Source organism: Suillus discolor (assembly GCF_016758755.1).
Source record: "Suillus discolor strain FC423 chromosome Unknown F5147scaffold_9, whole genome shotgun sequence".
NCBI classification, from domain to species: domain Eukaryota; kingdom Fungi; phylum Basidiomycota; class Agaricomycetes; order Boletales; family Suillaceae; genus Suillus; species Suillus discolor.
In genome coordinates this window covers 619,588-646,699 of record NW_024541256.1, presented here as the reverse complement: position 1 = coordinate 646,699, position 27,112 = coordinate 619,588, and the positions used below count along the sequence as shown (strand labels likewise).

The 27,112-nt window shown below is 43.7% G+C and overlaps 6 protein-coding genes across 6 annotated transcripts; all 6 read right to left on the bottom strand.

Annotated features, from left to right (window-relative positions):
- Window positions 1–5: 5 nt before the first annotated feature.
- On the bottom strand, window positions 6–3,380 carry F5147DRAFT_431272 (uncharacterized protein). The gene is made up of 5 exons (XM_041429814.1): window positions 2,614–3,380; window positions 2,501–2,557; window positions 2,384–2,450; window positions 1,539–2,333; window positions 6–1,488 (listed from the first exon to the last, which is right to left on the bottom strand). Exons 1-5 carry the CDS (start codon window positions 3,363–3,365, stop codon window positions 370–372), a joined length of 2,790 nt encoding a protein of 929 aa, XP_041296680.1. The 5' UTR covers window positions 3,366–3,380; the 3' UTR covers window positions 6–369.
- A 5,101-nt stretch (window positions 3,381–8,481) lies between these two features.
- On the bottom strand, window positions 8,482–10,234 carry F5147DRAFT_770044 (uncharacterized protein; the record flags this gene model as incomplete). The annotated part of the gene is made up of 6 exons (XM_041441107.1): window positions 8,482–9,123; window positions 9,184–9,315; window positions 9,372–9,404; window positions 9,465–9,632; window positions 9,686–10,048; window positions 10,103–10,234. 6 exons carry the CDS (start codon window positions 10,232–10,234, stop codon window positions 8,482–8,484), a joined length of 1,470 nt encoding a protein of 489 aa, XP_041296679.1.
- A 2,368-nt stretch (window positions 10,235–12,602) lies between these two features.
- Window positions 12,603–16,224, bottom strand: F5147DRAFT_649883 (uncharacterized protein; the record flags this gene model as incomplete). The annotated part of the gene is made up of 19 exons (XM_041433392.1): window positions 12,603–12,860; window positions 13,092–13,184; window positions 13,331–13,528; window positions 13,577–13,756; window positions 13,806–13,902; window positions 13,957–14,117; window positions 14,168–14,247; window positions 14,390–14,406; window positions 14,432–14,628; window positions 14,707–14,807; window positions 14,846–14,861; window positions 14,925–14,993; window positions 15,091–15,150; window positions 15,206–15,531; window positions 15,643–15,711; window positions 15,767–15,826; window positions 15,896–15,964; window positions 16,019–16,128; window positions 16,205–16,224. The coding sequence occupies 19 exons, from the start codon at window positions 16,222–16,224 to the stop codon at window positions 12,603–12,605; spliced, it is 2,181 nt and encodes a 726-aa protein (XP_041296678.1).
- Window positions 16,225–18,534: 2,310 nt separating this feature from the next.
- On the bottom strand, window positions 18,535–18,714 carry F5147DRAFT_559718 (uncharacterized protein; the record flags this gene model as incomplete). Its single annotated transcript, XM_041430568.1, has 1 exon — window positions 18,535–18,714. A coding segment is annotated over one exon (180 nt), but the record flags the coding sequence as incomplete, so codon positions are not given.
- Window positions 18,715–19,532: 818 nt separating this feature from the next.
- F5147DRAFT_570078 (uncharacterized protein) lies at window positions 19,533–19,715 on the bottom strand (the record flags this gene model as incomplete). Its single annotated transcript, XM_041430978.1, has 1 exon — window positions 19,533–19,715. The coding sequence occupies one exon, from the start codon at window positions 19,713–19,715 to the stop codon at window positions 19,533–19,535; it is 183 nt and encodes a 60-aa protein (XP_041296676.1).
- A 7,109-nt stretch (window positions 19,716–26,824) lies between these two features.
- F5147DRAFT_538049 (uncharacterized protein) lies at window positions 26,825–27,112 on the bottom strand (the record flags this gene model as incomplete). The annotated part of the gene is made up of 1 exon (XM_041430192.1): window positions 26,825–27,112. A coding segment is annotated over one exon (288 nt), but the record flags the coding sequence as incomplete, so codon positions are not given.

Below are 27,112 nucleotides of genomic sequence, written 5' to 3'. Positions count from 1 at the left end.
CACTCGACTCGGATAGCCTATATATTAATACTGTAATAGCACCGTCCAACAAAAATATAACAGTCCTGCCCCGGACCTTCATCCGATCAGAATTCATAGAAAAAAAGGCTTCTACAAAATACAGACACGACTCCAGAACAGGGCAGGGATGTAGTAAAAAAAAAGAAAAGAAAGAAAGAAAAACTATGAAACCGAAAAAAATCAGAACGTACAGTAGCATCGAAAGCGACGTGTGTGAGGGTTAAATGTAAAAATGTAAAACGCTCGAAAACAGCCTCTGATGGAGCCGCGAAAAACAAATAATAAAATAATATCGAAGTGATAATCAGCGTCCCAACTCCTAGGACCCAGAACCAGAACAGAACACCTTCATGGACCATTCCAATTAAATATATCGTATTCTCCTGCTGTGCTCGTGTCTCCTATGGGACTGATGGTTTGTTGCATGGTGATGTTTGGAGGTCGTTGGTTGCTTTGGGGGTAATATCCGTTCATGCTTTGCTGTTGCCAGTTAGGCCCTCCGGATGGTGAGATGGTGCCGCCGTAGGGGCTGTTCGTTGCTCCTGCTCCTCCATGGGGGTTCATCCCAAACCCGTTCATTTGCCCTCCGAGCGACAGTTGTTGCTGTTGCTGTTGCTGCTGTTGCTGTTGCTGCTGCTGCTGCTGCTGCTGCTGCTGTTGTTGCTGCTGCTGCTGCTGTTGCTGCTGCTGCTGCTGTTGGCCATTCTGCCACTGATGATACTGCACCTGCGGATGGAATGAGCCAGCATTCTGTTGCGTCCCCATCATGCCCGGTTGTGCCTGCTGCGTCATTGCCCGCTGGAAATCTTCAGGCTGCATAGGAGGCTGCGACGAAAGCCTCGACGGTGCCCGAGGTGTCATGGGCGAATGTACGCTCTCAGAAGGTGACCGCCCACTCCTCGCAATTCCTGGAATCGTCGAATTCGAGCGCAATGCGGGGAAGGTATCATTCGCAGGGGCAGACATGGGTGAGCCCCCTTGAGACGGACCACCCTGGGGCATTCCCCGCTGCTGCTGCTGTTGCTGCTGCATCGCAAACGCCTGCTGTGGGTTCATGAGGTTCGAAGCATTCATGTTCATGTTCCCGCTGGAATTCCGCATTTGCTGCTGCATGAGCATGAGCTGTCGTTGTTGATTTAGGTTCATGGCGCCCATGTTGCCCGGCATTTGCTGTGTGAAATTGGACGCTGCTATGCGGGGGTCTACGCTAGGTGCGTTGTGGCCTTGATTATTGAATGGATACATGCCGGCTTGCTGGGATTGGGCGCTCATTTGTTGTTGGGATTGAGATGAGACGGGTGATTGCTGGCCTAGGGGAGATACGGGGCTTGGACCGCTGCTTTGCATGGGGGCGTTGGGCATGGGTGACATGGAGGGGTTCTGACCTAGACCGGGCATTTGACCAGGCATAGGGGGGCGTTGTTGCTGATTGGGCGGATTCTGTTGCTGCTTCTGCGCCAGAATGTTCTGTACGAAACATCAGTATCGCAGTTCGCAAACACAACGTAAATCATCACCTGAAAGCTCGTGAGCTTCTGCACCTGTTGAGGTAACGGTAAAGATGTGAAGTTAGGGATTTGGGACATGAGATACGTCATCAGGGGATGGTTGGTATTTTGGAGAATCTGCATTGGTGAAGCGTTGTGGCCATATGATGTATGCGGATGTTGCGGTGCGCTCGGCCCCATATTTTGGGGAATTCGTGGGGAGGAATCAGGAGGGGAGATCTGGCGCGCGGACTGCATTTGATTTTGCATCTGAGCTGCTCGAAGTTGTTGTTCGCGTGCTTGGTGGATCTGCATTTCCCGTGCGCGAGCACGTGTCGTGGCTGCTATCGATGCTTCAGTGGCGCCGAAGGGTAGTGAGGGGGTAGACAATGGTGGAGGCATAGGACTAGAGGTGCGGGGACTCTGCGGCATGGCAGGCGTGCTGGTGACGGCTATGTTTGGATGGATGGATGGAGGGAATGAGGACGTGGGACTGGTGCGCTGGCCAGCACCAGATATGGATATGGATGGGATTGCGGGTGGTTGCATGGAGTGAGGTTGCATGGAGTGGGGTTTGGTCTCACCAATGTCGCGTCTTTTGTTCATAAGGTCTGCCATGTCGTCTGGTCTGCTGCGCTTTAAAGGACCATTTAGGAGTGCGGCGGAAGTGGTAGGAGAGTATTGGGCGCCAGAAGCAAGCTGGCGTCGTGCGAGTTCCTTTGCGAATATGGTGGGTAAATCGGCGTAGAGGTGATGTATTCGATCCATTGATATGAATTCGACAGGAGAAGGAGCATCCATTGCGGGCAATACGAGTCTGGGGTCCTATTAAGAGAGTAAGTGAAGGGTTGTATGAGGAAACAAGGGATACATACGTTACATCGTTGATGATCTGCAGCTGCTGCTAGCCAGGTCAAGTTGACTTGTATGCGATTAGCAAAACTGAAGGGTTGAATGATGAGGGTTGTTTTTTAAGATGAAGTAGTGCTTACTGAGAGAAGCGAGCGTCAGTCGGTGGCACGCCACGTGTCTGAAACTCCATACAGACTCTAAAAAGTAAGAAAGTGAGATTGAGGGTGGAAAAAGCGAGTGGGTGTGAACGGACTTTAGCAACTCCGAGTTGATTTCTAGAATCCTGAAGACTTTTGTTTCTCCTGTAGAGGAATCAGATAATTTTGCTGGTGGTAAGTTTGGTGAGGGGAGTTGGCTGATTGAGACGATTTCCCTTGATGGACGTCTTGAATGAGAAGGAGCTGCTGATGGACCAAGTCTGTGAGAGGGACCTGGGACGGGTATTGGGATTGGATATCTTGTTGGAGAGCTGGGGATTGAGCGGACTGGAGATGATGTACCATTTATTGTACGTTTTTCTGACCAACGATTATCTGCGTTGTCTTGTGCGCTGTTTAGGTCACCATTCTGCTCTTGTTCTACTTCTGCTGGACTGCTATCCTTCTTTTCAAAATCCAAACTCTCATCACCATCTGGTACTGCTGATAGGTCTGTGAGTGGTGTTAACTGTCTCGAATAAGAACCATCTCCATCGTCTTCTTGTTCTTGTTCTGGTTCTTGTGCTTGCGGAGGAGACTTGTGTTTAATTTGAGGTGAATTGTATTCTGGAGGAGGTGAAAGTGACGAACTCTTGTCGTCAGCTGGAAGTGGGATAGGATGGAGTGTCTGACCCTCGGGATGATTATTATTCAAGTCAGACAAAGAGTTCGCGAAATAATTGTGATGTCCGTCGTTATGAGTGATGTCTGTGACCCAATTGAAAGTAGCTGAATGATCCTCTGGCAAGATTAGATTTGAATTTTGTTCTGAATCGATTTCGTTGCGGTTACGATCGAGATGGATCATTATAGTAGACGGAAAGTCGACGGAAGTTTAACCGGAGAATTGCGACCACTCAAGTTACACCACCGTGTGAATAACCCGACGCCTAGCTGAGTTTTAATCAGCACAGCCACAAATTATCAGTAGCTCGGCTACCTGGCGATCGCCGTGTAGAAAAAGCCCGAGCTTCACCCTTCAAGTTGTGGGGTAATTATACATCATTGCTAGGTGGTATATTGAAGTTACAACGAAACTTTGGAGAAGTGAAAGAAACATTGCAAAGATTTGCTATCATACAAGTTATGATACAATGTGTTACAACAAGAGCACATTTAGATAGTGTCCAAGTTTGGCAAATGGTTGTAATGAATGATTGTAGTCCAACTCTTGTTGAAAGTAGTAGAATTTAACTTCCATTTCTTGAGAGTAGGCTTTGTGAAAAACTAGTAAAAACATTCAGGCTTTTTAACATGTCAAAAACTGGGGGTTGATATTAGGGAACTGCATGGATACAGGTACATATATCCATGTGGGTGCAGGGTATGGGTAGAGGTATGGTATTGTTGCAGCAGTCAGTGGACGTGCGAAGTCAACTAATATATTGATATGTACCTGTTGCAGCAGTAGCTACAGGCAGTGTCAGTTAAGTAGGAACTATATACGAAGATAGTACTAACCTCAGTGGATGTGCAAAGTGCGAGAACAAATGGTATTTGTAAGTACTAGGAAATGAAAATGGCACCAAAGGTCCATAGTAACAAGGATTGATATAACAACACTCCCCCTCAAACTGAGCGTAGTCCAAGGGCGGATGCGAAGTGCTTGACCTTCAAGCTGGGAAGAAGTTTTGTAAGGGTATCAGCAGTCATAACGTCCATAGGGCAATAAACTAATAGAATTGAGCCTTTTTCAACAGAAAAACAAATGAAATGATACCTAATGTCTATGTGTTTTGTCCAGGCGTGAAACACCCCGGAGTTGGCAAGTGCGATAGCTGATTGGTTGTCACAATGGAGGACGATAGGATGAGATAATGGGTGGAATATTTCGCTGATGAAGCAACACAACCAAACTGCCTCCTTTGCAGCATGTGTAGCTGCAACGTACTCAGCTTCTGTGGTGGAGAGAGTGACTAGCTCCTGCTTCTTCGAGCTCCATGACACTGCCCCGCCGTCTAGCAGAAATGTGTACCCAGATATCGCATGGCGATGCTCTTGGGATGTGCCATCGGCATCTGTGTATCCTTCAAGACCTTGCTTGGAGCCTCTGAAGGTGAGTGCTAAGGTTTTCATACTGATGAGGTACCAATAGATTCTTTCAATGGCATCCCAGTGAGCCATTCCAGGGTTCGTGCCAAATTGTGTGACTGTCAAGATGGCGAAGGTGATATCTGGGCGCATGCCCATGGCGAGATGCATTAGCGAGCCTATGGCTTCGTGATACAGTATGTTTTTCATCTGTGCAGATTTGTGTGGAGTTGATGGGGACTGGGAGTGAGAGAGTGTGATGTTGGGGTCCATGGGAATTGAGCTAGGCTTCATGTCCACGAAGTTATACTTCGTGAGGATGGCATCAACGTAAGTTTCATGTGAAAAGGATATCATGTGCGTGATTTGGTCACGAGTGACCTTCATACCAAGGAGTGAGGTGATAGGGCCAAGGTCCATTAGCTTGAAGCATGAGGCTATGTCTCACTTGAACTCTGTGATAAGCTCATTGTTACTCCTGGTAACTGTACAGTCGTCAATGTGCGAGGCAAGAATTAAGATATCTGCACCTATATGTTTGTAGAAGACTCCCCAGTTGGACTCTGCGCATGTCATCCCTAAGCTCTTCATCAACTGACACAACTCCTGATACCACTTTAAAGCTCCTTGTTTTGACCCGTAAAGTGCGATGTGCAACAATGTGACGGGGCGTGTGAACTTCTTGTTGACATTTAGACCAGGTGAGAGCTCCATATAGATAATCTCATCCTCATCGAGCTTACCGTTGAGGAAGGTGCTGTGGAAGTCGAAGACGTCGATGTTCCAGTCATTTTGTGCAGCAATGGTGAGGATGGTACAGAGAGATGTGAGGCGTGCGACAGGTGTGTATGTGTCATAATAGTCTACGCTGTATACCTGGGAATAACCTTTAGCCACTAGCCGAGCTTTGTACTTGTCGATTTCCCCATCTGCATTCTGTTTGATCCAGAACACCCATTTGCACCCTACTATATTCACACCTTCTGGCCTCTCAACGATAGACCAGGTCCATGCATCTTCTAGAGAGGTGAGTTCTTTATTGATAGTGTCCTCCCACTTAGGCCAATCTACTCTGTTGCAGGCTTCCTTTACCGTTGTTGGGTCGCTGCTCTCTATTGCTGCGACTCCTGCCATCATGGTGAAGACTTCTTCATCATCCTCGTCGATCTCTCCATTCTCCCCCAGCAGTCCAAGCTCAGCTGCCAAATTGGATTCTTCTGAGATGGGCTGCATCCCATGAGGTAAGTTGCTACTCTGTCCATCTGTAGTGCCTGTGTCAGAACTTCCTTATTTGTATTTCAATGGTTTGCAACCGATTTCAACTTTCAAATGCAGCGAGTGTCTTTAAATAGGTTGCTATGATAGAGTCGTGATTTCAGGGTGATTGCAACAGAATTGCAACAGAATTGTGATGGAATTGGAATGGAATTGTAGTTTTTATTTAAATGGAATTAATCTTTTAAACCTCCAATTTTGTCCCATTTAAATAACTGTTGCAAGCATCATTGTCAAGCTCATTGTCAGGCATTGTGACACATAATGATCATGATCAGAGCATTGAAATTTTTCTATTGGATTGCAAGCCTATTGTACAAATTTTTATCTATAATAATTAGGTCTTGTAAATATGGCCAAGGCAATAATAGTGATAGCAATATGTTCCTGGCTATACCGACAATCAGAATTGGAAGGATATCAAGGAGCAAAAAAATTGACTCAATACATAATAATATTACCACCAGGGGAGACCAGGAAATGGTTATCCGGTATTGGGGTTTGGAGGTCATGGGGGACAGCATCAGCTGCATTATTAGAAGGGCGGTCTGAATGTTGTAGTCGGAAAGGGTATGGCCGTATTTGAGCTGCTTGCTGGTGAAGATGAGATGCCGTTGGCAAGGGGGGAGACACTGTTGGCAAGGGGGGACACGCCTTCACGAATCGATGGTGGAAGAAGACTGCCTGTTAGCATCTTGACAAAGATTTGCATGCCTCCACAGAGACGCAAGACTGAGTGAAGGATAGACTCCTTCTGGATGTTGTGGTCGGTGAATGAGGTAGAAGGTAGACTCCTTCTGAATGTTGTAGTCGGAAAGGGTACTGCCATATTCGAGATGCTTGTTGGCGAAGATGGGATGCTGTTGGTCAGGGGGGATATGTCCTTTTCCTGGGTCTTTGCCTTCGAGAGGACTCCATCTCCAATGTGACATGAGGGTCTTGACAAAAATCTGCATGCCTCCATGGAGACGCGAGACCGAGTGAAGGAGAATGTTGTTGTCGGAAAAGGTGCAGCTGTCTTCGAATTGCCAGTGAAGATGAGATGCTGTTGGTCAGTATGGATACACTCCTTATCCTGGATCTAAGACTTGCCTTTGAGAAGACTCCACCTTTGACATGGTGTGAGGGTCTTGACAAAAATCTGCATGCCTCCATGGAGACGCAGGACCAGGTGAAGATAGTGGACTCCTTCTGGATGTTGTGGTCTGAGAGTGATGGATTCAGACCATCCTCGAGCTGCTTGCTGAAGGCATACACAATTTTGTCGTGTTTGGATAGAGAGCCTAGCTAAAATAATGGGACTATGGTGAGTCCTCGTAGCCGAACGATTTTAAAAACATGACTCACATTTCTTGGGCTCTCATATTAATGTGAAATGACATTCTCGTGGTGATGTTAAGAACGTGCTCAAGGGTCAGATCCGAAGGGCTTGGCTTCAGCTCGTGCGCTGCGCCCCTTACCCGAGTACGTGCCCCTAACTTCCGAGGGCTATTGGATGATGTCCGAAGGTTGTCGGATGAGTCTGGAGTCCGATGTCCGATGTGCGGGAATTCTGGCGGATGTTCAGGAACGAGGGATAAGACTAATCCGGACGATGTCTGAACTAGAAAGGAAACAGCGGAGGACTACCAGAGGTAGAGGCGGAGGTGAGAAGTCTATAGGAATTGATCCTAAGACTAGCAGAGGACGACGAGAGGAGAAACTCAAGTTGGACAGAGAAGGGAATGAGCAGAGTCTAAGATAATATTCGAACTGAGGAAGTACAAAGATTCTACAAGGTTTATATACTACTGAGGACTTAATGGAGAGTCAGTCTGCGCAGTCCGAAGCTATGTGAGGCTGTGGACGGAGCATATAGAAAAGTCAAACACTAGTCTATCGGAAAATAGTAAATGAAGACGGAGATGAAGACATAGGAAAATAAAGGCGGAAATGAAATGAGGTACGGAAAATGAGTATAGTCTAACTGGAGGAGGAACATACAAAGGGATAAAGCACGGAAGATAGATGTGGGTTGGATCTGGACGTTAGAGAGAAGTCGGCCAGATCCGGAAGTCCGGAAATGATGTGTGTGATTGGTCCGGGTCCGGGTCCGGAACGCGGGATATGACAGGTGAGCAGGCAATCCGACTATTCGGAGAGATGGCAGCCTCCATGGATAGGATCGCCCTCGGACATTTCAAAGATGTATACGCGGGTTGGAAGGTTCGTGAGAGTGGGCATGACCAATTGTCATTGTTTGGAGTGGGCAAGGAAGCTATGGACAAGATGTGCAAGACGATGCGGAAAAGAGATAGACATTCATTAGTTGGCTGTGCTTTCAGCAAGGAATCAGGCAAAAGGGACGGATACGAGGAACATGCCACAAAGCGGGATGTTCGAAGTGGTGATTGGTTTATTATATCAAGATTATGTAATAGTAGTATGCACCCCTGCTGAGCGCTGCAGCAGCTGATGATGCATGTCCTAATATCACTGTAATCTGAATCCGATAACTCTGTCAATTCCAAGGAGTTGCATAATCTAATGTTACAGTATGATTCAGAGTCCAATTTGTAAGTAAACCGATGACGGGCTAATACAAAGAGTAGGCGCATTGACAGGATCCATTCATAAGACTATTTGTGAGTCTGCTGAGTAGTACGATCAGAAGCCATCACTGGTGTGGCTGCCTTCCTCCCTCTATTTTTCGACTTCTTGGACCTCCCTCTAGTACTGCTCGGATCATTTGCTGCCTCCTGGAGTACCTCGCCTGATGAACTGATGGCTGCAGCTCCCACAACATGAGGTGTTGCAGCATCCTCCAAATCTGCAGCAGTGCCGTCGTTGGTGGCTACATTGTTGACAGTGGGGCCAGGCAGAGTTTCTGTGGTGTGCTGCCACTGTGTGGAGAGGCTAGGCTGTGAGATTGACTCATTGACATGTCTCTCCAAGGCAGCAGCAGCTGTGGGAGTTCCTGGACCTGTTATGTCTGCCGCAGTTTCTGATCCATCATCCGAACTTTCCATGTCAAGTGCTGCAAGTGCGCGATCAATCACATCCGTGAAATCTTCATGTACAGCAGAATCCAATGCCGAAGGTCGTGCAGCTTTGAAGATGTAGTTGTTGATATTACTTACAATCTGTACAATGCGCTTCATCTTCCACTTGGTCACTAGAACTTTCTTGTAGGTGAAAAATAAATCCTTGTAGCTAATCGTTGACCTCTTGCCAATGCCTGTGCTCAAAAATTCAGTGTCAGGAGACAGTAAGAATATTGCCTGCAGTAGTGTGTGAGCGCGACTGCCAATAAAACTTGGATGATATTATGGCTAGCTTACAAGAACTGCAGCCCAAGCTATGGAACCTGGCGTGACTTGCCGAACGCTCCATTTCATGGAGTTGGTATGTGCGCCGCCGCCACTGGAAGTGTGATGGAGGGATGTGATACCACACAATGAAGCTTTCAGAATCTGAGGATGTTCCTGGTGAGACAGACAGCCAAATCAGAGAGCACCACTAGGCTTACTCGTGCCAACAGTTGCCAGTTTCCGAAGACAGTCTTGAGTGATCAGTCCTCTTTCAACTCTGGGAATAGCACTGGAGGGAATGTCTTGTATACCAGGTTTGTTGAAGATGTGACCCCAAGGAGTTGTTGGATCTCAGGGACATTAGCTCTATCGTAGCTAGTGTTGGTGAAGTATTTTGAAGGGAGGTCGAAAATGTCGCCAGCAACACCCCAAAGTTTCTTGATCTCATTAGCATGAGCATCTGGGATGGATTTCATCACCTACAATAATCATATTATATTGTGCAGAAGTCCAGGAATGAGAGTTCACTTACAAGATCGCTAAAGTATGAACTTTCCATCACTTTGTGTAACGACTCAGGGAAGTGACGATAGAGCTCATCCAGAAATGCTGACTCTTGAGTAGACGCAGTCGTATATTGTTCAGTGCTGTCAAATGGAGTTGGTGAGTCTGGAAGGCGCTTATTGAGGAGGTCGCTGCTGGGAAACATCTCAATCATCATGCCATACTTGTGAGCATAGATAGAGATGATGTCCTCATGAACGCTGAGCTTGTCATGAGCATCTGTGCGCCATTTTTGCTTGGGTTTCTCTGCATGCAGAGTTTTGTTTTCCTCTTTGATTGTCCTATTCTCTTCTTGAAGCTTTTGCATTTGAACTTGCAACATTTTGAACGTCTGAGTGGATAAAGTTCGAGTCAGGAAATGCTCAGAATTGCGCATATATCTTACCTCCAGGAGTTCTCCTTTAGATGCACCAGGACCCGGGATAAAGATATGATCTGCACCAGCAGCATTCTGACCATCCAATTCGCTATCAGATTCAGAAGAATCTGCTGTACTGGGCCGTGAAACATGTGACATGACAGTTTGACAAAGCTGTTTTGGGGATACCAATTCAGATTTGGTTCGAAAGGCAGGAGACGACAGAAATTACTCACCTAGTACCACACATTATAAAGTGCCTGCACTGCCCATTATTACTCTAGCAGTGTCAGACATAAAATTGCTGCATTGCAGTTTTACACATCAGTGCAAGAGATTAGTCACATAATAGCGCTTACATTCACCACAGAGGACGCTCCAGAACATGACTGACTCATGGCGTGTGGGGCTAAATCTGTCAAACAATGATCAGCAGCTAGAAACGAAATTCAACATCCTATTTACTCATTCCTGATACAGCCAAGGTTAGTTTAAGATACATAGAAAATATAAAGACATATGGCACCAAGTTTTGTTGAGCAAAGTGTTGACGAAGCGATTGATCGTCTGATCGCTGACCCTTGAGTAATTAAGGATCCCCCAGGATGATAGACTCTTCGGCTCATGGAAGGTCTGGTCTATTATATTCCATGAACCGTTTCGTGGGATTGCACACCAATGTGGATTGATATTTGAAGCGAAACTCGTAAAAGACGCTTAGACTTGAGTAATAGAACATGTGTAGCTGCTGTGCATAATCAGATTCAAGTTTAAGTTGAGTTTAATAGAGTGACTCATGGGTAAAGATATGGTGGACGAGTGAAAAGAGTGACATACTTGCTCTTCGGGAAAAATTGAACATGGTGTCATTCTTGGTGATGACAATGCTAGGAGGGTGTAGGGGCGGCACAGCAGCCCAGCTAAATGTGGATGATGGATGGTAGCTGATGGGAGAATCACCTAAATGATGTTTCATAGACGTTCGTGGAATCACTGCAAAATAATCAGCACCTATCTGGGGTCGTACTGAGTAGTATTCTTACATTGCCCTGCTCCAGCTTACAGATGAGGCCAACAAAAGGCTGTATCGACGACCCCTGCGCATGGTCCAACTACGATCAGATGATCCAGGGGAATATGACTTCCAGCTCTGGGCTTCCCTGTTTGTCCTCTGTCAGTGGGTGTCCGACTACGCCGTTGAACTGGACTATAACTATGTTGCTGTGATCTTGGAGATAAGGACCTCAAGTGCAAACAACCTCGCGAAGACATATGAGAGTAGTAAGAATTGGGAGAGTGCGATCGTGTCCCCGCAGGTGATGGTGATCTGGAGGGTACCATTTTTGGTTTAACAGGGGAGGTGCGAACAGGTTTGGCAGGTAAGGGATGGAACTCCCATCTCTGCCAGCTGTTAAAAAAAACAATATGAGAATGCGAGAGATAGTAGAATATCAAATACAACGCACTTATTCAGGTCATCGTCATCGTCATTTCGGCGCTGCTCTCTCTCCTGCTCCTTATCTCTCTCCTTCTCCATCCGAATCGCCACGCGCTTGCCATCTGGGCGAGGTTCCAGTCATGTTTAGGATGCATGGACCACGGTGGATCATCATTGTGGAGGTCATAACTATCTCTGCCACCTCGATGATGAACATCAGACGGATGGGTGAGAAAACAGTCAGGTGCTGCCAGTGGGTCAGCAAATGAAGGAGGTTCCCAACTCATGGCAAGGGAATTTCGGGATGTGAAAGGGATGTAGGAGTCTGTTTGTTGAGAATGCGGACAAGAGCGAGAGTAGGCTTTAGACTGGGTGTCTTCAGCCCGTGAGACATGCAGAGGGCCTCGGTCCGTCGTCCTCGACATTGTCAATTTTGCCATGCTTGCGCCTCGATCTGGTGTGAGAAGCGTGCATGGTTAGTTTTCAAATGTCAGTGTTGAAGCACTTGAGAGGTGGGTGAGATGGGTGGTAGAAGCAAAGACATGACATCATGTTGTTTTGTAAGGGTGAAAAGGACGTCCTCTTGCAGTTGGTGGAAGATAGACTGAACAACTCAGCAAAAATGAATGCAAATGAATGCTCAAATCAGCAGAGGTTCGCGTCCCCGCAGGTGACGGTGTAGTATGATACTGTTGTTAGTAAAGAAAATGAAAATGTTGCTGGTACAACTGTATGACTGGAGATAAGTTCCTGAGGGCAGGGAAGTAACATCAACATGTCAATGGTATACTACATAGATACAGAATTCTATGAGTCTATTACTGAGGAATGTATTAGCAGAGCGCTGCCTCGATGGTCAAAGAGACAAAAGAATTACCTGAACGCGGAATTGGTCAGATGCGCACTGGATGACCCACCTGCTGGTGCATCTCCCTTACATGAAGAAACATGTCTGTGTCGATGGTGTCGACAATGAAGTAATCAAGGGGGTTGCCGCCTGAATCCTGTACTAGGAGTGCCTCACAAATGATTGATTGTACTGAGAAGAACTCGGCTTTTGTACGTGGTTGTGCACGAACTCTGAAAAGGTTAAGCTGCTTGTCCTGTCGAAGTCAGTGGCCCTGTCAGAGCATCAAAGGGGTGGATGAGAGCAAGGGGAAATAAGTCATTCCCAATGGCGCATTGAAAAAGGAAGACTAAATGTCCAAGGATGACACCATTCTGTGTCCAGGATGAAGACACAGTCAAAATGTGGTGTGTTGAAGAATCGAGGACTGCACCGTCGGTATCCTGTTTCCAGTCTACCAGGGATTCGTAGTTGACGCGTAAGAATTGATACTCGGTAACCTGTTTTAAATCAGTATAGTATTAACAAAAGGCTGGATTGAACGAACATACAGTATCATCTGATTATAAGTGGATTCTTCTTCCATTCGGCAGCGGAATGTTGCAGGCAGGTAGAAAGACATTTAAGAAAGCATTCAGCTTGATGCGAAAGTTGGTGAATTCGACATCGGTCTTGTGCGCATTCTCAATGGAACAGAAGGTCTGCACAGCTTGTCTTGATTCCATTCTTACGTGTTGTGACCAATCTAAAGTACTAATATCCACGTCGATGTCAGTATTTTCATCATCATCTAATGAATCGTCATTCTCGCCATCTGATTTCCGCTGCAAATATTCATCAAAGTCCGAAATACAACGATCAATGTCATCAGCTACAAGTATCCAGTGATCAATGCGAAGAATCTGATTATGTAGATAATATAGCACAGGATGTTAATTAGTAGGGAATCATGAATGCCATCGATGCTTACCTGCTCCGCAATGTTTTTGAAGTTTGTCCAGTTCAAGTACCAGTCCTTCAAGGGCCCATGCATTTGCTCATTTGGTTTGGTGTTGTAATCGCACGAGGCACCTTTAGCCTCGATGTCATCAAATATATGTGTCGTCATGTGCAGTTTCGGAAAGTTCCAATTCTTCAAGTTGTCATCAGCGGTTTGTGTCATGTATTGCTGCTGATGTGTCAAGGTAGGGTTATCAACTAACTACAATACACATACCTTTATGAGTGCTGTGAATGCTTGGACAGTATGTCTCCCCTCCTCGATTGTATTGGTTGTGTGAACCTCCAGAGCAGCGTACACGTCCATTTCGAGGTAAAGGTGTACACACCGTAAGAGAAAATAACCGAGTGGAGAATCATTCTTGGTCAAGACATCATGTGTGGCGTAAATTATCATCTGAAAGAGAAAATGTTAGTAGCCAGGGCAACCACATGAGTTTACGAACCTTAGAAATATCCTTGTGAACGGAGCTGTCTGTAAATGTAACACTGACAACCTGGTTTGGGTGCTTGAGATTTCGCCAGCATGGAAATTTTTCGAATCTAATACATATTAATATGGAGCATCAGATAAGGGACGACTCGAAAAGAACAAACCGATTATCAACTTGCGATACTTTTCCCCTTCCGAGAGTTACAATGTATTTCTGCAGTTCAACCCAGAGATGGCATGACCAGAGTCCACCATGATTGAAGTGACAACGGTCATGTGACAATGCTCGAAACATGCAGGTGAATGCTACTGCCCAAAATGTGTTCTAATAAGACAATGAATCTCTGATATTGACATGCAGAAATACTCACTCACATCAATCAAATGAAGTGCTTGTTCTTTCAGGAGTTCCTCTCTTTCTTCGAAGGTTTCTTTTGCACGCGCAGCATTTATAACTGCTTGCGACTCATTTGATGTTCGCTGACTGATATGATTTTGAAGTATCCCACAGGTCGTCTTGGGGAACTAGATAAACGGGGCATGGCCAAAGACTCATGATTCCTCGAGTAAGTGACATGACAGATCTTGTAATGATACCATTAAGCAATTCACAACTGTAACGACGAAATAAATACTCACTGTTCTTCAAAATCAGCTGATAGAATGAGGATACAGAGAGAGAACCAGTGTGTGACACCATCTAGACATTTGAACCACTGCCCCATTTGCGATTTTGAGGCTAATGAAGAGATAATCCTGGCAAATGACTTGTGCCAGACAGTATTTTTAAAGTCTACCCAGCTGGGCTTTCCAGAGTGTAATTTTTCGTCCTTGACCTATGTAAACTGCATCAGCAGCACTAACAGCGAGTCACTAAAGGAAACCGCACAATCAGCAGCCATCCCACCACATACCCGCTGCCTGCACCTCACCCGTTTTGAATTGCAGTCAGTAAGTTTGCTAAACGAGCGTAGACTGGATACCCTTTTGTGGTACCAAAGGAGGAGAGTTTTGTCTTATCCGCGTACAGTATATATGCCAGTGGCTTCGCACCTGGAGGGAGTTGCGACTGCAAAGTAATAATACATTGAAATAAGGACACAATAAATAACTACAAAGTATCATCACATACTTGTACATCCCAAATATCTCGCGCAGTGAAAGGCTCATCAACAAAAGAAACGAATGTGTTACCATCAAACTTCGACAGGCAGTGTGCATCAAACGTGAAGTATGGAAAGAGGCGGGGATTCCAAAGCATATCAGCAGCCAACTCCCAAAGGTCTCAGGTAATGTACATCATATTCCCGTAGTTCCTCATCTCCAGCGAACGGGATCGAGATCACTTCCTTCGTAAACTATACTTCATAAGACTTTGTCAGACTCATTTGAAATAGAAGTAGGATATATCACCTTTGTAATGTGGTGCGAGGCTGCCTCCCACATGTTGTGGATATCCTTGTGGTTTTTGAATGTGAACTTCTCCTTGCCCACAGCACAGCGGTGACATAGTTTGATGAACCGATCGGATTGTTGGTTGTTAAACCCGACCTCGAGCATGATCTCGGCAATTTCAAATTTGAGCCGAGATTTGAACGGATGCCAAGGTTGGCCGTCAGGTGGGGGGACAAGGAATTCTGAGGCATGATGCTCAAAGCTATCAAAGCCGTATACCTTGGCCTCAATGCTGCTACTCGGATGATACTCGATCTTGATGTCATCTTGATTGAAGGTGGGGACTGTGGCCACGACTTCCAGGTTCATTAAGTGCAGAAGGGCCTGTATTGAATAGGGTATACGGCCCAAGTGTTAGTGAGATCAAAGAAAACAATTAAGTGTTGATGACTCACCTGGACCAGTCACTGGATCATCATGACCAAAGTCCACATCGAGGAATTCTGTGTGATTTTGTGTTTCAACTGTGAGTTTGTGAGCGCCATAGATAGCATAACAAAACAAAATACTACGACATACTTGGTACAGGGATACAAATGGCTGATTGAGGTTTGTCAAGTCTCGATGACAAATCCAACACTGTATTTTGATACATTTAATGAACATCAGCTTCGACAATACATCAAGACAAAGAGAAAACAGACACACCTTTCTCCTTGCAAATCGCATCTACAACCACCTGATCCTGCTGTCTTTTGGCTGCCTTCGTCTTGCAAGCTTTGCAGTGGGTGGTCCATCCTCATGGCTTGATATCCTGGTCACATAAATTACAATACTTTGTGCGCTCTGGACCCATGTAGTTGACAGTATTGTACAGCTGTATGTAAACAGAGTTGAGGTGGGAAAATAGAGCAAGGAATGCGCTAGAATGCGAGAGTGTACTGCAGGCGCTGATAACAGCTATGATCTAACGTTACAAAGGACTTGCAATATATTGAAACTCAGCCATCAGATTACCTTATCATTTCAGGAGGCATTTCAATTGATTTCAATGGCATGCAAACAGCATGTCAACATCACATCATTGCAACCACTTTCGGAAATTTCTGACATGCACCTTCACACAGGCTTTTGATATATGCTGATTCCACTCTAACTCTTGCAGAACGACGCAGTTGGGAAGGTTCTTTGAAGTGGGGACCTAGATGGTCTGGAGGAAGGGTAGTTGATGATGTGGCTGGACTTTCAAATTGAGTGGTGAGTGTTGAACCAACATCATCGGTTCGTGCTGTGCTGCTAACTGGTGCTTTAATAGATGAACTGACATCATCGATTCATACCATGCGGCTTGCCGGTACATCACCTCTTCTATAGGTATGTCCACCTCTATTGTGTCGAATGTAACACTTCTTTCAACAGCTACTTGCCTGGCATCGGGCAGATAGATGCGGTGCCCGTTACTCTCTGGGTCAAAACCCATCCATCAGCCCTCCATGGCGTGCATATCCAGCTTTGAGCCAATTGTGGTGTGTACCTTGACGCGGCTCCCCCATACAGGTATGTTTCCCAAGTCAGGCTTCTTTTTAAACAGCATCTCATATGGTGTTTTGTTCCCTAGCGCGTGTGTCACAGTATGGTTCTTCAGCCATGTAACATGCATTATGGCTTCTCCCCAAAGGTATTTCAGCAACCCACTTGCATGTAGGAGTGTGCGCGCATGCTCAACAACAGTTCTATTGAGGCACTCGGCCACTCCATTATGTTCTGGAGTATCGTGTATGGTAAGTTTGCACTCTGTCCTACTATTCTTTAGATGGCATGTGAACTCATCGCTGGTATATTCTCCCCTGTGATCTGAATGAAGATGCTTGATCTTCACATCAAGCTGGGTACTGCTCCAAGCCTCAAACTTTGTGTAGGTGTCGAAAGTCTGATCTTTGGACTTGAGGAGATAAAGGTGCATAAACCGTGTATGATCGTCTGTGAACAATACAAAATACTCCTTTTGTCTAGGCATATGAACAGGTGAGGGTCCCCAGAGGTCGCTGTGGACCTCATCGCCGAAATTTTTGCATCTAGGTGGGTCTCGAACTTTTCCAATCAGCTTTCATGTAGCTTTTGCATATTCACATGATTCACAGTTCTCCATTGTTGCTTCAGACAGATCAAGTGCGATTCCAGTGATTGCACCATCGCGGATCATTTGAGCAATAGTACTGGGGGCTATGTGGCCTAGTTGGGCGTGTACGTTGTAGAGACTCGTGCCTCTCATTGTGCAATATCGCAGTTTTCACTAGGGAGTACATGGCACGAACTTGTAGCATCACTCTGTATGCTTCCTACAGCTATTCCTACATGAGGCGCAGCTTTCCCGCGCATCGTGCAATGTGCGCGTACCTTTCCCGCGCTTCACGATGTATATGCGCGCGCGCTTTCCTGCGCTTGAGCACCCTATAGTGCCAGCCATCCGGAAGCATCCATCCACTGTCCACCAAGTCCCCTAGTGCGTATATTTCCATTTCTCACATTTGCATATCGTTCCATCTTTATTTTTATCATGGACCCTTACTTACATATATCCTTACATACCTTACTCAGTAGCGCTTCAGCTCCGCATGACAGCGCTTAGGCGCCATACTTAAGCGCCAGCAGTACATACTATTATGGACTTACTCACTTACTCACCCACCAAGAACAACAGAGGACTGAACCAGAACAATACCCATTTACTACCCAGCAGAGCATAGTTGAAATCTATTCCTTGGCACCTCGCATATAACGTCCCTCAGCTTGCATCTCTCACCTCTTGTCTAGTGTCTAATCATCACTTAAGCAAACTCACTCTTACTTTCACTTGTTTCCGCATACACGCGCGTGCATTCCCGCGCTTCGCGCACTCTTGCGCCTCGCGCGCACCTGCGCTTTCCCACGCTTCGCATTCACCAACCAGTAGCGCCTTCGGCACATACTACTAGATCCTTGCTGTACTCGCTTCCCCTTTAGGGTCGAACGCACTTGTCGTCTCAAGTATAGCAGACTAGGCAACGCGCGACCTTACAACATTTATAGATACAGTCAGGAGCATTGTTCGTGCCTCACTGAATCGTTGAACCTTCAATGTCATGCATTGTGAGTGTTTCCTTCAAGCTCGTTGCCCCTGCAAATGGTCTCTTTGGACCTTTGATACAGTATAGACCCTTATTGGCTGGGATTTCTCCCAGGAGCTTCTTTTTCCTGTCGAAGATCTTGCATGAGTCTTCGCAGAAGAGTGCTGCATATCTGGTGTTTGCTAATCTACTGATCAAGACTAGCATTAGTCCCATCTTCGGTGCATACAGCACATCCTTTAGCAGTATGCGAGTCTGAGATTGGCCATTTGGCAGAGTGATCTGAATATTCCCCTTGCCCATGGCCTCAAAGGTATGCCTATCCACTGTTGTGATTGGCTTTGGTGCGATACTAATGAAATCTTGGAACAAATCTCGATAGGACGACATATGTCTTGATGCTCCAGAGTTGAATAGCTCCGTTTTGGATTCACACAGGGAGTTAGAGCTCGATACTGTCGCATATGTGTATGTTGTTTGCTCTGCTGTTTCATTTGTGTCATGCGCTAACCAGACTCCTTCAGGTTCATTGTCGTCCTTTTTGTCCTTTGCTGTGGCCGCAGTCTCAGGTCTTTTGCCTTTCGCGTCTGGCTTCCCTTTGCCTCCTGATGCTCCTCCTCCTCCAGGACCTCCGCAGTCTTTCTGCATGTGCCCATATTTGCTGCAGTTATGGCAGTTTCCCTTTATCCTCCGAGTGCGCTGACCTGCATTTGTGTTGTAGGCAGCATCATCACTCGAGGGTCCTGCTTTCTTCGACTTCAAGGCTCGACAATTGTTGATATCAGCATGTCTGAGGTAGGTTTTGCACTAGACACTTTTGCAGATGCCGTTAGCACTGATATGTGGGTGTCGTAGCTGCTTGGCAATGAGCTCATGATCATTGCTGCGAAGCTCTCGTTGGAATGTGCATGTCCCAGTGAGGCTAATTGTTCTTTAATTGTTCACATCTTGTCAAAATGTTCTCTGATGTTTCCTTTTTCAGAACACTTTTGATCTTGGAGCTTTCATAGTGGCTCAACAGAGACTACTTGCGAGTGTTGCTCGAACAAGCCCAAAAGGTGCGAAAAGATTTCTTGCGCTGTTGCTAAGCCTTTTACTTGGATGAATAGTGTATCGGGTATTGTCCTCGCGATCTGCTGTTTAGCAATTGCTTCTCCCGTCCACCATTCTTTCGATGCAGTTTTGTACTCGGTGACTTCAGTCACCTCATCTGGAGTTGAAGGTGTCCATGACAGTCCTCAATTGGGAAGGGTCTGCGGGTCTGTTGGCTTTTGCTCTGTGCCATCCAAGTGGCCGAGCAATCCATGAGCGTCTATCAACCATTGTAGACACTCCTTATACATCATCCAATTTTTCCCATCAGCAGCTAGCTTCAGGATCCAGAGAAAGTCTTCTCCCAATTTTCCATTTGAAATGGACATGCTTGTGAGTCTTTTTCTTTGTGCGCTGTGGGTACAACAATTCTGATGGTGATTCAGAACAATGTGTTGGGTCTTGCAGAACCTAGCTGCTATTTGGCCCTAAAGGGTTTCTGGACCAGGCTCAAGGCTCAGAGAGGAAATGTCATGAAAACTTGCTGAAGACTCAGACTCATACTGGTAACTGGTGAAAAGATAACTTTATTATGTAAGCTACAAAAGTGCAAACATAACACTAAGGTAAGAACAGTTTCTACAAGCCTAGCCAGGAATCAGTTCCTACAGCGCTTAATTTGAAATTTTACTGTATGCGACCAGGGCTCATAACCTGTTGCAGCAGTAGCTTAGCAGACGTGCAAAGTCAACTAATATATATTGATATGTACCTGTTGCAGCAGTAGCTACAGGCAGTGTCAGTTAAGTAGGAACTATATATGAAGATAGTACTAACCTCAGTGGACATGTGAAGTCAACTGAGGAGAGTTGTGAAGTGCAAGAACAAACAGTATTTGTAAGTACTAGGAAATGAAAATGGCACCAAAGGTCCATAGTAACGAGGATTGATATAACAACAGGTATTGTGATGCCTATACCTCTACCTATACCCTTGTGTGAGTTTTGATTAAAATGAAGTGCTATGCAACACATAATATTTAACTAACTAAAAACAGCACTACTGTATAGTTGCGAATAGTTGAACTTTAAACAAAATGGTCCTACAATACACTATTGGTATGACACATCTCCAGCAGCCATCCAATAGGATGCTGCCAAATATGATGCCAGTCTCTGTTGACGAGATTTACTTATAATGTATAATTAACATGGATGAGTGATAGAGTATTTTTGGTTGTTATCTTGATTGTGACTTTGATACTCTGGAAACTGTAAGGTGCTACATCAGGAAACCTATGATTTCTCTGCAGAACCTTCCAATACTTGGCCAATTAACTCAAGACCTGCCAGGTCATCAAGATCACTAGATATTTGACTTACAGAAGTTGCCAAGTGTACCAGATGGGTAAGGAATTCTGGTGATTAAGGTACTGAAGTCTGGCATATCAGTTAAACATATCAAGGGATTAAGCTGACCAGGTTATATGAGCTGCAAGGCTATCAAGTTGACAAGATATTTGACTTAACAATTGTAGGAAACTGCATGGGTATGGGTATACCCATTGTAGCGCTCAGCCTCATGCTAGGCTCGTATTCAGTGAATTCATGGAACACATCAAATGCCCATCACATGCTACACATTCCCCAATGTAACCCTGATGCTTTAACTAGCGGACCTGATGTTTCGGCTGCATCGGCTGTTCTGATATCCTGTGCACTCATCCTCTCTGTGTCCCATCCTGTCTTGCTAGCCCCACTAGGTGCTGTGACATACTCAAATATATCTGTTATGTGGAGCCCTAAGAGGGGCGTCATCTGCTAACATTCATGATGTAACCAGAAGGATCCGGTGTAACGAGTGAGACTGGCAACATTTAGTCGGCAGCGATCACAAATGCACGTGTCATGTGACTACTAAGACAGATGTCTTTGAAGTCACCAGGCTCAAGGTAAGGATGGTCTTGTCTGAACGATGAGTGTTGATCAAGATAGACTTAAGTGCGAAGAGCACTTAAGAAAAGATACTAGAGACTGAAGCTGAAGAGGCTTCAGAGAGAAGTATGTTCCAGGGAAGATTGAGTAGATTCAAGTTAGATAATCTAGTACAGGGTGACTGACTACTTATACTAAGTGGAAAGGGTTGAGGGCTGGGTTACCATACTGTAGGTAGGGGCAAAGGGGAAACAGAAACAGTATAGGTACTTTGGCAACACAGCTGGATTAGTGGTGGATGGTTGAATGCGGAATGAGACTGAGAAATGTTGGAATGATCTAACAGTAAGAATACAATGTGCGGGAAGCGCAGTCAGAAAGAGATGAGAAAGGAGAGCGACATTGGTGGCATGAGTCACAACGAGTCAGAAGTGCGAGACCACATTGGTGGTCGAGTCATAGGAAGGAACATGTGTTCATGTGCATAGAGGTGGAGGACATGAGGGATGGGAATGGTCCTGAGGATCCAATGTAGCACTCGAGCTTGTGCTAGGCTTGTATTCTGCTATTTTCCAATGCATGTCAAACACCCATCACACACAAATCACCTCCTGATGTTATCCAACACTCACCCGCTCAATCTGATGTTTATCCACTAAACCCAACACTAATCCACTAATCCAATGCTAATCCAATGAAACCCGATGCTAACCTGACAAAAATGACCTCCCTATGTCATGTCCTGTCATATCTATCCCCACTAGGTGCACGGTTATTCATTTTCATGTCGCTAACATTATAGACCGTGTTATTACATGTCTGCAGTACCACATGTCTTATTACATAGGACATTGGACCTGAAAATCAGCACTACTACTTTCGCCTATAGCACTCCGAAATTATACATAGATACTATATGTTTCGCATACCTCCTACCTATTTACTTACCTTTCTACCTCTGAGTAGGAGGAGGTCATCTGATATTAGTAGTTCTTAGCTGAATTCTGCAAATATAATCCTTTCTTTATCTGAAACTCTCTGAAACATCCAACATTCACTATATTCCTGACACAAACCTGACACAAACCCAACGCAATCCGATGCAACCCACTAACCTGAAACCCAAAAACATTGGACCTGACATTTTGACATTGGACTCGTAATTATACCTTTGTACTTTGTTTCCCACACTTCAGACTATCTTTCTTTTCGTATAACTAATTATTCTAATACCATACAGCAAATCCCTTGGGTTGAACACACTTGTCTTGCAAGTATAGCAGACTAGGCTGTGCAAGACCACAACTATTATATTTGGCTGAGAGTTTACTACATGTTCCCTGCTCAGCCATTGTTGTATTGCTATAACATTTATCATCTGATCATCTTATATTAGCTTTTAATAACTTATAATTCTGTGAATATCTGGAAGGCATTAGATCAGCTGATGACCTTGACATCTAATTATCTTATACTAACTTTCAATATATTAGATTCTCTTCTGATGTCTTGACTATCTTAGCCAAGAGCATCATCTCTTGTCCATCTTCTAGAAGTCTTGAAGATTATTTAAGAGGGTGGAAGTAGTGGAAGTACCATAAGAAAAAGTATAGGTTTCCTAATGAAAAGACATGAGGTACTGCAGATGATGGGAAAACATATAATAGCACTAGCTATGATGTAAGTAATGTGTGAAATAATGAACCATGCACCTAGTGGAGCTAGCAAGACAGAACAGGACATAGGAAGGATGAGTGTACAAGATATTGGATTGGCTGATGCAACTGAAATGTCAGATCTGCTAATCAAAGCATTGAACAATATTGAGAAGTAATTCATATGTAATGGGCCTTTGACATGCATCATAAAATAGCTAGATATGAACCCAGCACTAGGCCAAGTGCTATAGTGGATAGAGTCAGACTTGGCCCATTCACTATTCTTCTTTCATCACAATTTGATTCATCAATCTTGTTTTGGAGATGGCAATTAATGGCAAACAGTTTAAGGTGGTGTCTTGTTACTTGAGGGTCTTATGTGAAAGCCATGTATAACAACAATACTATTATACACAGTGAAGACTTCTTATCAGTTCTTAAGTCAATAGTCTCTGACTTTTCTAGTTGTTGTGGAAGGTAACATAGTGAGTTCTTGGAAAGATTTAGTTTATTGTCCTCTTATGTAATCTTATGAAATGCCATGGAATGTTTCTATCTTCTGGATAATTCATTAGGTCTGTTTTAGCCTAGTAGGTTGTGTTTCAACCTATGAAAGTCTGTTTAATATTGTCCTCCTTAGATTCATGTCTCACGTTCCATTGAAAGAGAGGGTCTTATGTATACATGTAAAGCTTAGTCTGAGAGCTGTTCAATGGTTATATAGTCAACCTCTGTAAGGTAGCATATAATTTTAGAATATAATAATAATGTCTCTTAATCTTACTTTAAGGCACTGTGCCTGCACTTCTATTCTTAATGTACTCTTACACAGTTTGATTGAAAGAAGAATGAAAAATAAGAAGTCATATTTCATGGGTGAAAATGGAGTCCTATTATACCTTTTGGAATCCCCTTACTAAGCATTATTTTATTAGATGAATTGGTAAGAATGTAGCTTACAAACCAAATGATGAATCAACTTTTACTAATATATATTATATAAATACTATGTAATCCTCACAAAGCATGATAGAAAGGTACTGACTCATCTCAGGGATTGGTTATGCAGAAGCTAACAAACTAAGTATATTATAAACAAAGTTTAGCATCTTACAAAGCATGACCAATCACAACTAAACATGTTGAGTTAGCTTAAATAATGTTACAAACCAGAATATTCCCTAGTCACATAATATGCTAACAAACAAAAACTAATGCTGAAAGGAGCCCAATAAAAGTAAACAGTCAGAAATAAATAAAGAGATACAAAACTTGTGACAAATAAATCTGGTGGCTGGATGAAGCCAAATAAAAATAAACCAATAGAAGGTTACATGCTCAATAAAAATACAAAACAATAAATCAAGAGAAAAATAGAGAGGTAACTTAGTGATAAAAGGCTAGACAGTCTCTCATACCTTCCTTATTACTCTCTATATATAACTGATATAGTATGAATCATATACTATGCATGACAGTAGACATTATCTAAGATATCAACATGAGATTCATAATATTGATTGCACTCTGAAATTTTTGACAAGAAATATTGCTGCAATCAGTGCACTAGGTAGTATGATTTACCAAAAAAAAATTGCAAGATTTTTCCTGATTATGTAACATCCAGAATACCTATAACCTTTAATGGCTGCAGATTGGCCTTTATCTGCTTGCAGGCCCATAAATGCTCATAGATTGAGTAGTGTTCTCCAAAAAAGCCATAGATTGGCTTTAAGCATCCAGAGTGGATAGCCTCCAATTCAAGTACTTCTAATTTATTCTGATTTGGATTTTCATTATTGCAGAGAGACAATAAAAGTTCTATGGATGGTGATAACACTCAGACTAGTTAAGAAATAGTGTGTTTACTTGTTGTTTTTTTTTACTTATTCTAATTTTCATATTTTCATCATTACAGGAAGACAATGAAAGTCTGATGGATGTTAATGACATTCAGACTGCTTATTACTAGTATGAATGCAGGTACATCTGTTTTATGAATGTATCCATTACATCTCTTATTGTTAGCATAGCATTTGCACCTACATCTGCAAGCACTAAGTTACTTAAGGTTCTTCATCTCCAGCATTGTGCTTTGATTTTAGTTGCTATCTGCTAGATGGTGGAAAGCTGAAGAACCCTTTTGTCAAACATTTTACCTTTAGTCATAGCAGGTGAATATTCTACATTTGCTATTATTTTTGATCATTCATTGAGCCTATCACTATATTACATTCATTTTTGGAGATAGTTTTTATAGTTAGTCTCTTGGGATATATCACACTCATACTCAAAAGATTTTAAGATATCATTTTTGGAGTGCCCAGCCAGAATCAACACTTTATAGCAGATTTGATTATCACATTAGATTGGACTTCTTAGAAACAGAATTGATACTAAGTAAGAAGTTCTAATAGGTCAGTGAACCTTATGTGACAACTGAGCTAATTTTAATTGTTGACAGTTTCAGCCAGCTCAGATTCTAGTACAAAGATAAAAGAAAATCTTGTTGGTCGAATTTAGTATAGTTAATATGATATATGAGAATATCAGCAATAACAGGGAACATCCCATAAATAAGATACAATAGCATTTGAAGCTTCAAGCCCTAGTTAAAATATATAAGAAACTTATAAGAAACAAGAAGATATATATTAATGGAGGTCAAAGAATTTTCAAGTGCAATGAATACATGAGTGATAGCACTAACTACAGTGACCATAGTAATCATAGTGAACCAACCTATAGTCCAGGCTGGGTGAGGATAGGTTAGATTACTACCATATGACTTAAATTAGTGGAATATATAGGTATGGAATTATTATCATAATAACCATAAACCAAACACTTGTCTTATCATCTTTTACTAAAATTATTTTCATGTCTTTAGAAATAACAGATGCTTCATATACCACTGGATGACATGCAGCACCTCTGGATTGTTTCATGTATTATGTTTATCCATATTTACATAACTCTGACATACCACACACCTCTTCACATCCTTCAAGTAGCATGATGTCACAGGATGATATTAATAGCTTTATTTATGAAACTTCAGAAAACAATAAGTCAGTGGTTTCAAAACTAAATTTTAAAAAATTACCCTCTTGTGGATACATATAAAATAGTACTAAACATGTTTTTAAAGGGTTGGTTCCTACAAACTACAGACACAGAGAAAGAAGACCTTGAAAATTATGATGAAGGCACTTATAAGCAAGGCAAATACATCTGAGTGGCACAATTGATATTACTAGTTAGTAATAACATTGGGTACCCCATTTCATTAATACTTAGGCTACCTATCTGTTCCCCTACCAGCAATAAAACCAGCACTCCAGCAGTACCTTAGGTGAATTTTGAGCTCGCTATATACTACTAATTCAGACATATGATATAATAAGCTTTGTCACCATAAATAGATATAAGTGGATAACTCCGGATGTCGTCATCATCATCACATGGCCTATTTGCTGTACTTCTCATGGTTGTTTGAACCTCACGCTCATCGTCATTGATGACGAGCTCACCACTCCCATTATTCTGGACTGTTTCTCTCATTTTTTCACGGCAATTTACTTGTCTTCTACAGGATAATCAATATTACACCTTCCAAAGCCATATAATTCTACACCTCACTTCAACCAACCAACCAACAAGATTTTTCCCATGGATAGCCTACCTCTACATGATGACCAAACACAAACGCACATTCAAGAGCTCAATATTCAACTCAGTTCAGGAGATGGTCATCACAGATACAGGTGCTTCTCTGACACTACGAGCCAACCTCAGCAAGATCTGTGCAGATAGGCTAACAGCAGCTTCCTCATTCATGATGGCTGCTCCATTGCCACTCATCTCTTCCTCTTCCTCCTCATCCTCAATCCATTCTGCACTCTTTGCACCTGATTCCTTTGTTGCCTTCAGACATTTTGTCTGCTGCTTCCAGGGCTTGTATACTTGCTCGCCACAAGCCTGGTGCTCCTTATTTCTATTCTTGTGCTCTACTATCTCATCTTCAGTGAGTCTTACCCAGAAACAATGTGAGTTGACAAGGTTGTTGAGCAGCTTAATTAGATCTTCGCAGCGGCCAATCTTCCCAGGATTTTGCATGGCACCAAGTGGATATTTTTGGAGAGCAACACCATAAGTTTCCGCAATCTTTTGCTTGTAATTGTCATAGTTCAT

Bases quoted from the DNA above. Each gene is read 5' to 3' on its own strand.
- F5147DRAFT_431272 (XM_041429814.1), bottom strand. From the start codon at position 3,365: ATGATCCATCTCGATCGTAACCGCAACGAAATCGATTCAGAACAAAAT. The intron at 2,451-2,500 runs GTAAGCACTACT...TCAACCCTTCAG, and splicing joins ACTGACGCTCGCTTCTCTCA to TTTTGCTAATCGCATACAAG. The intron at 2,334-2,383 runs GTATGTATCCCT...CTCTCTTAATAG, and splicing joins CAGATCATCAACGATGTAAC to GACCCCAGACTCGTATTGCC.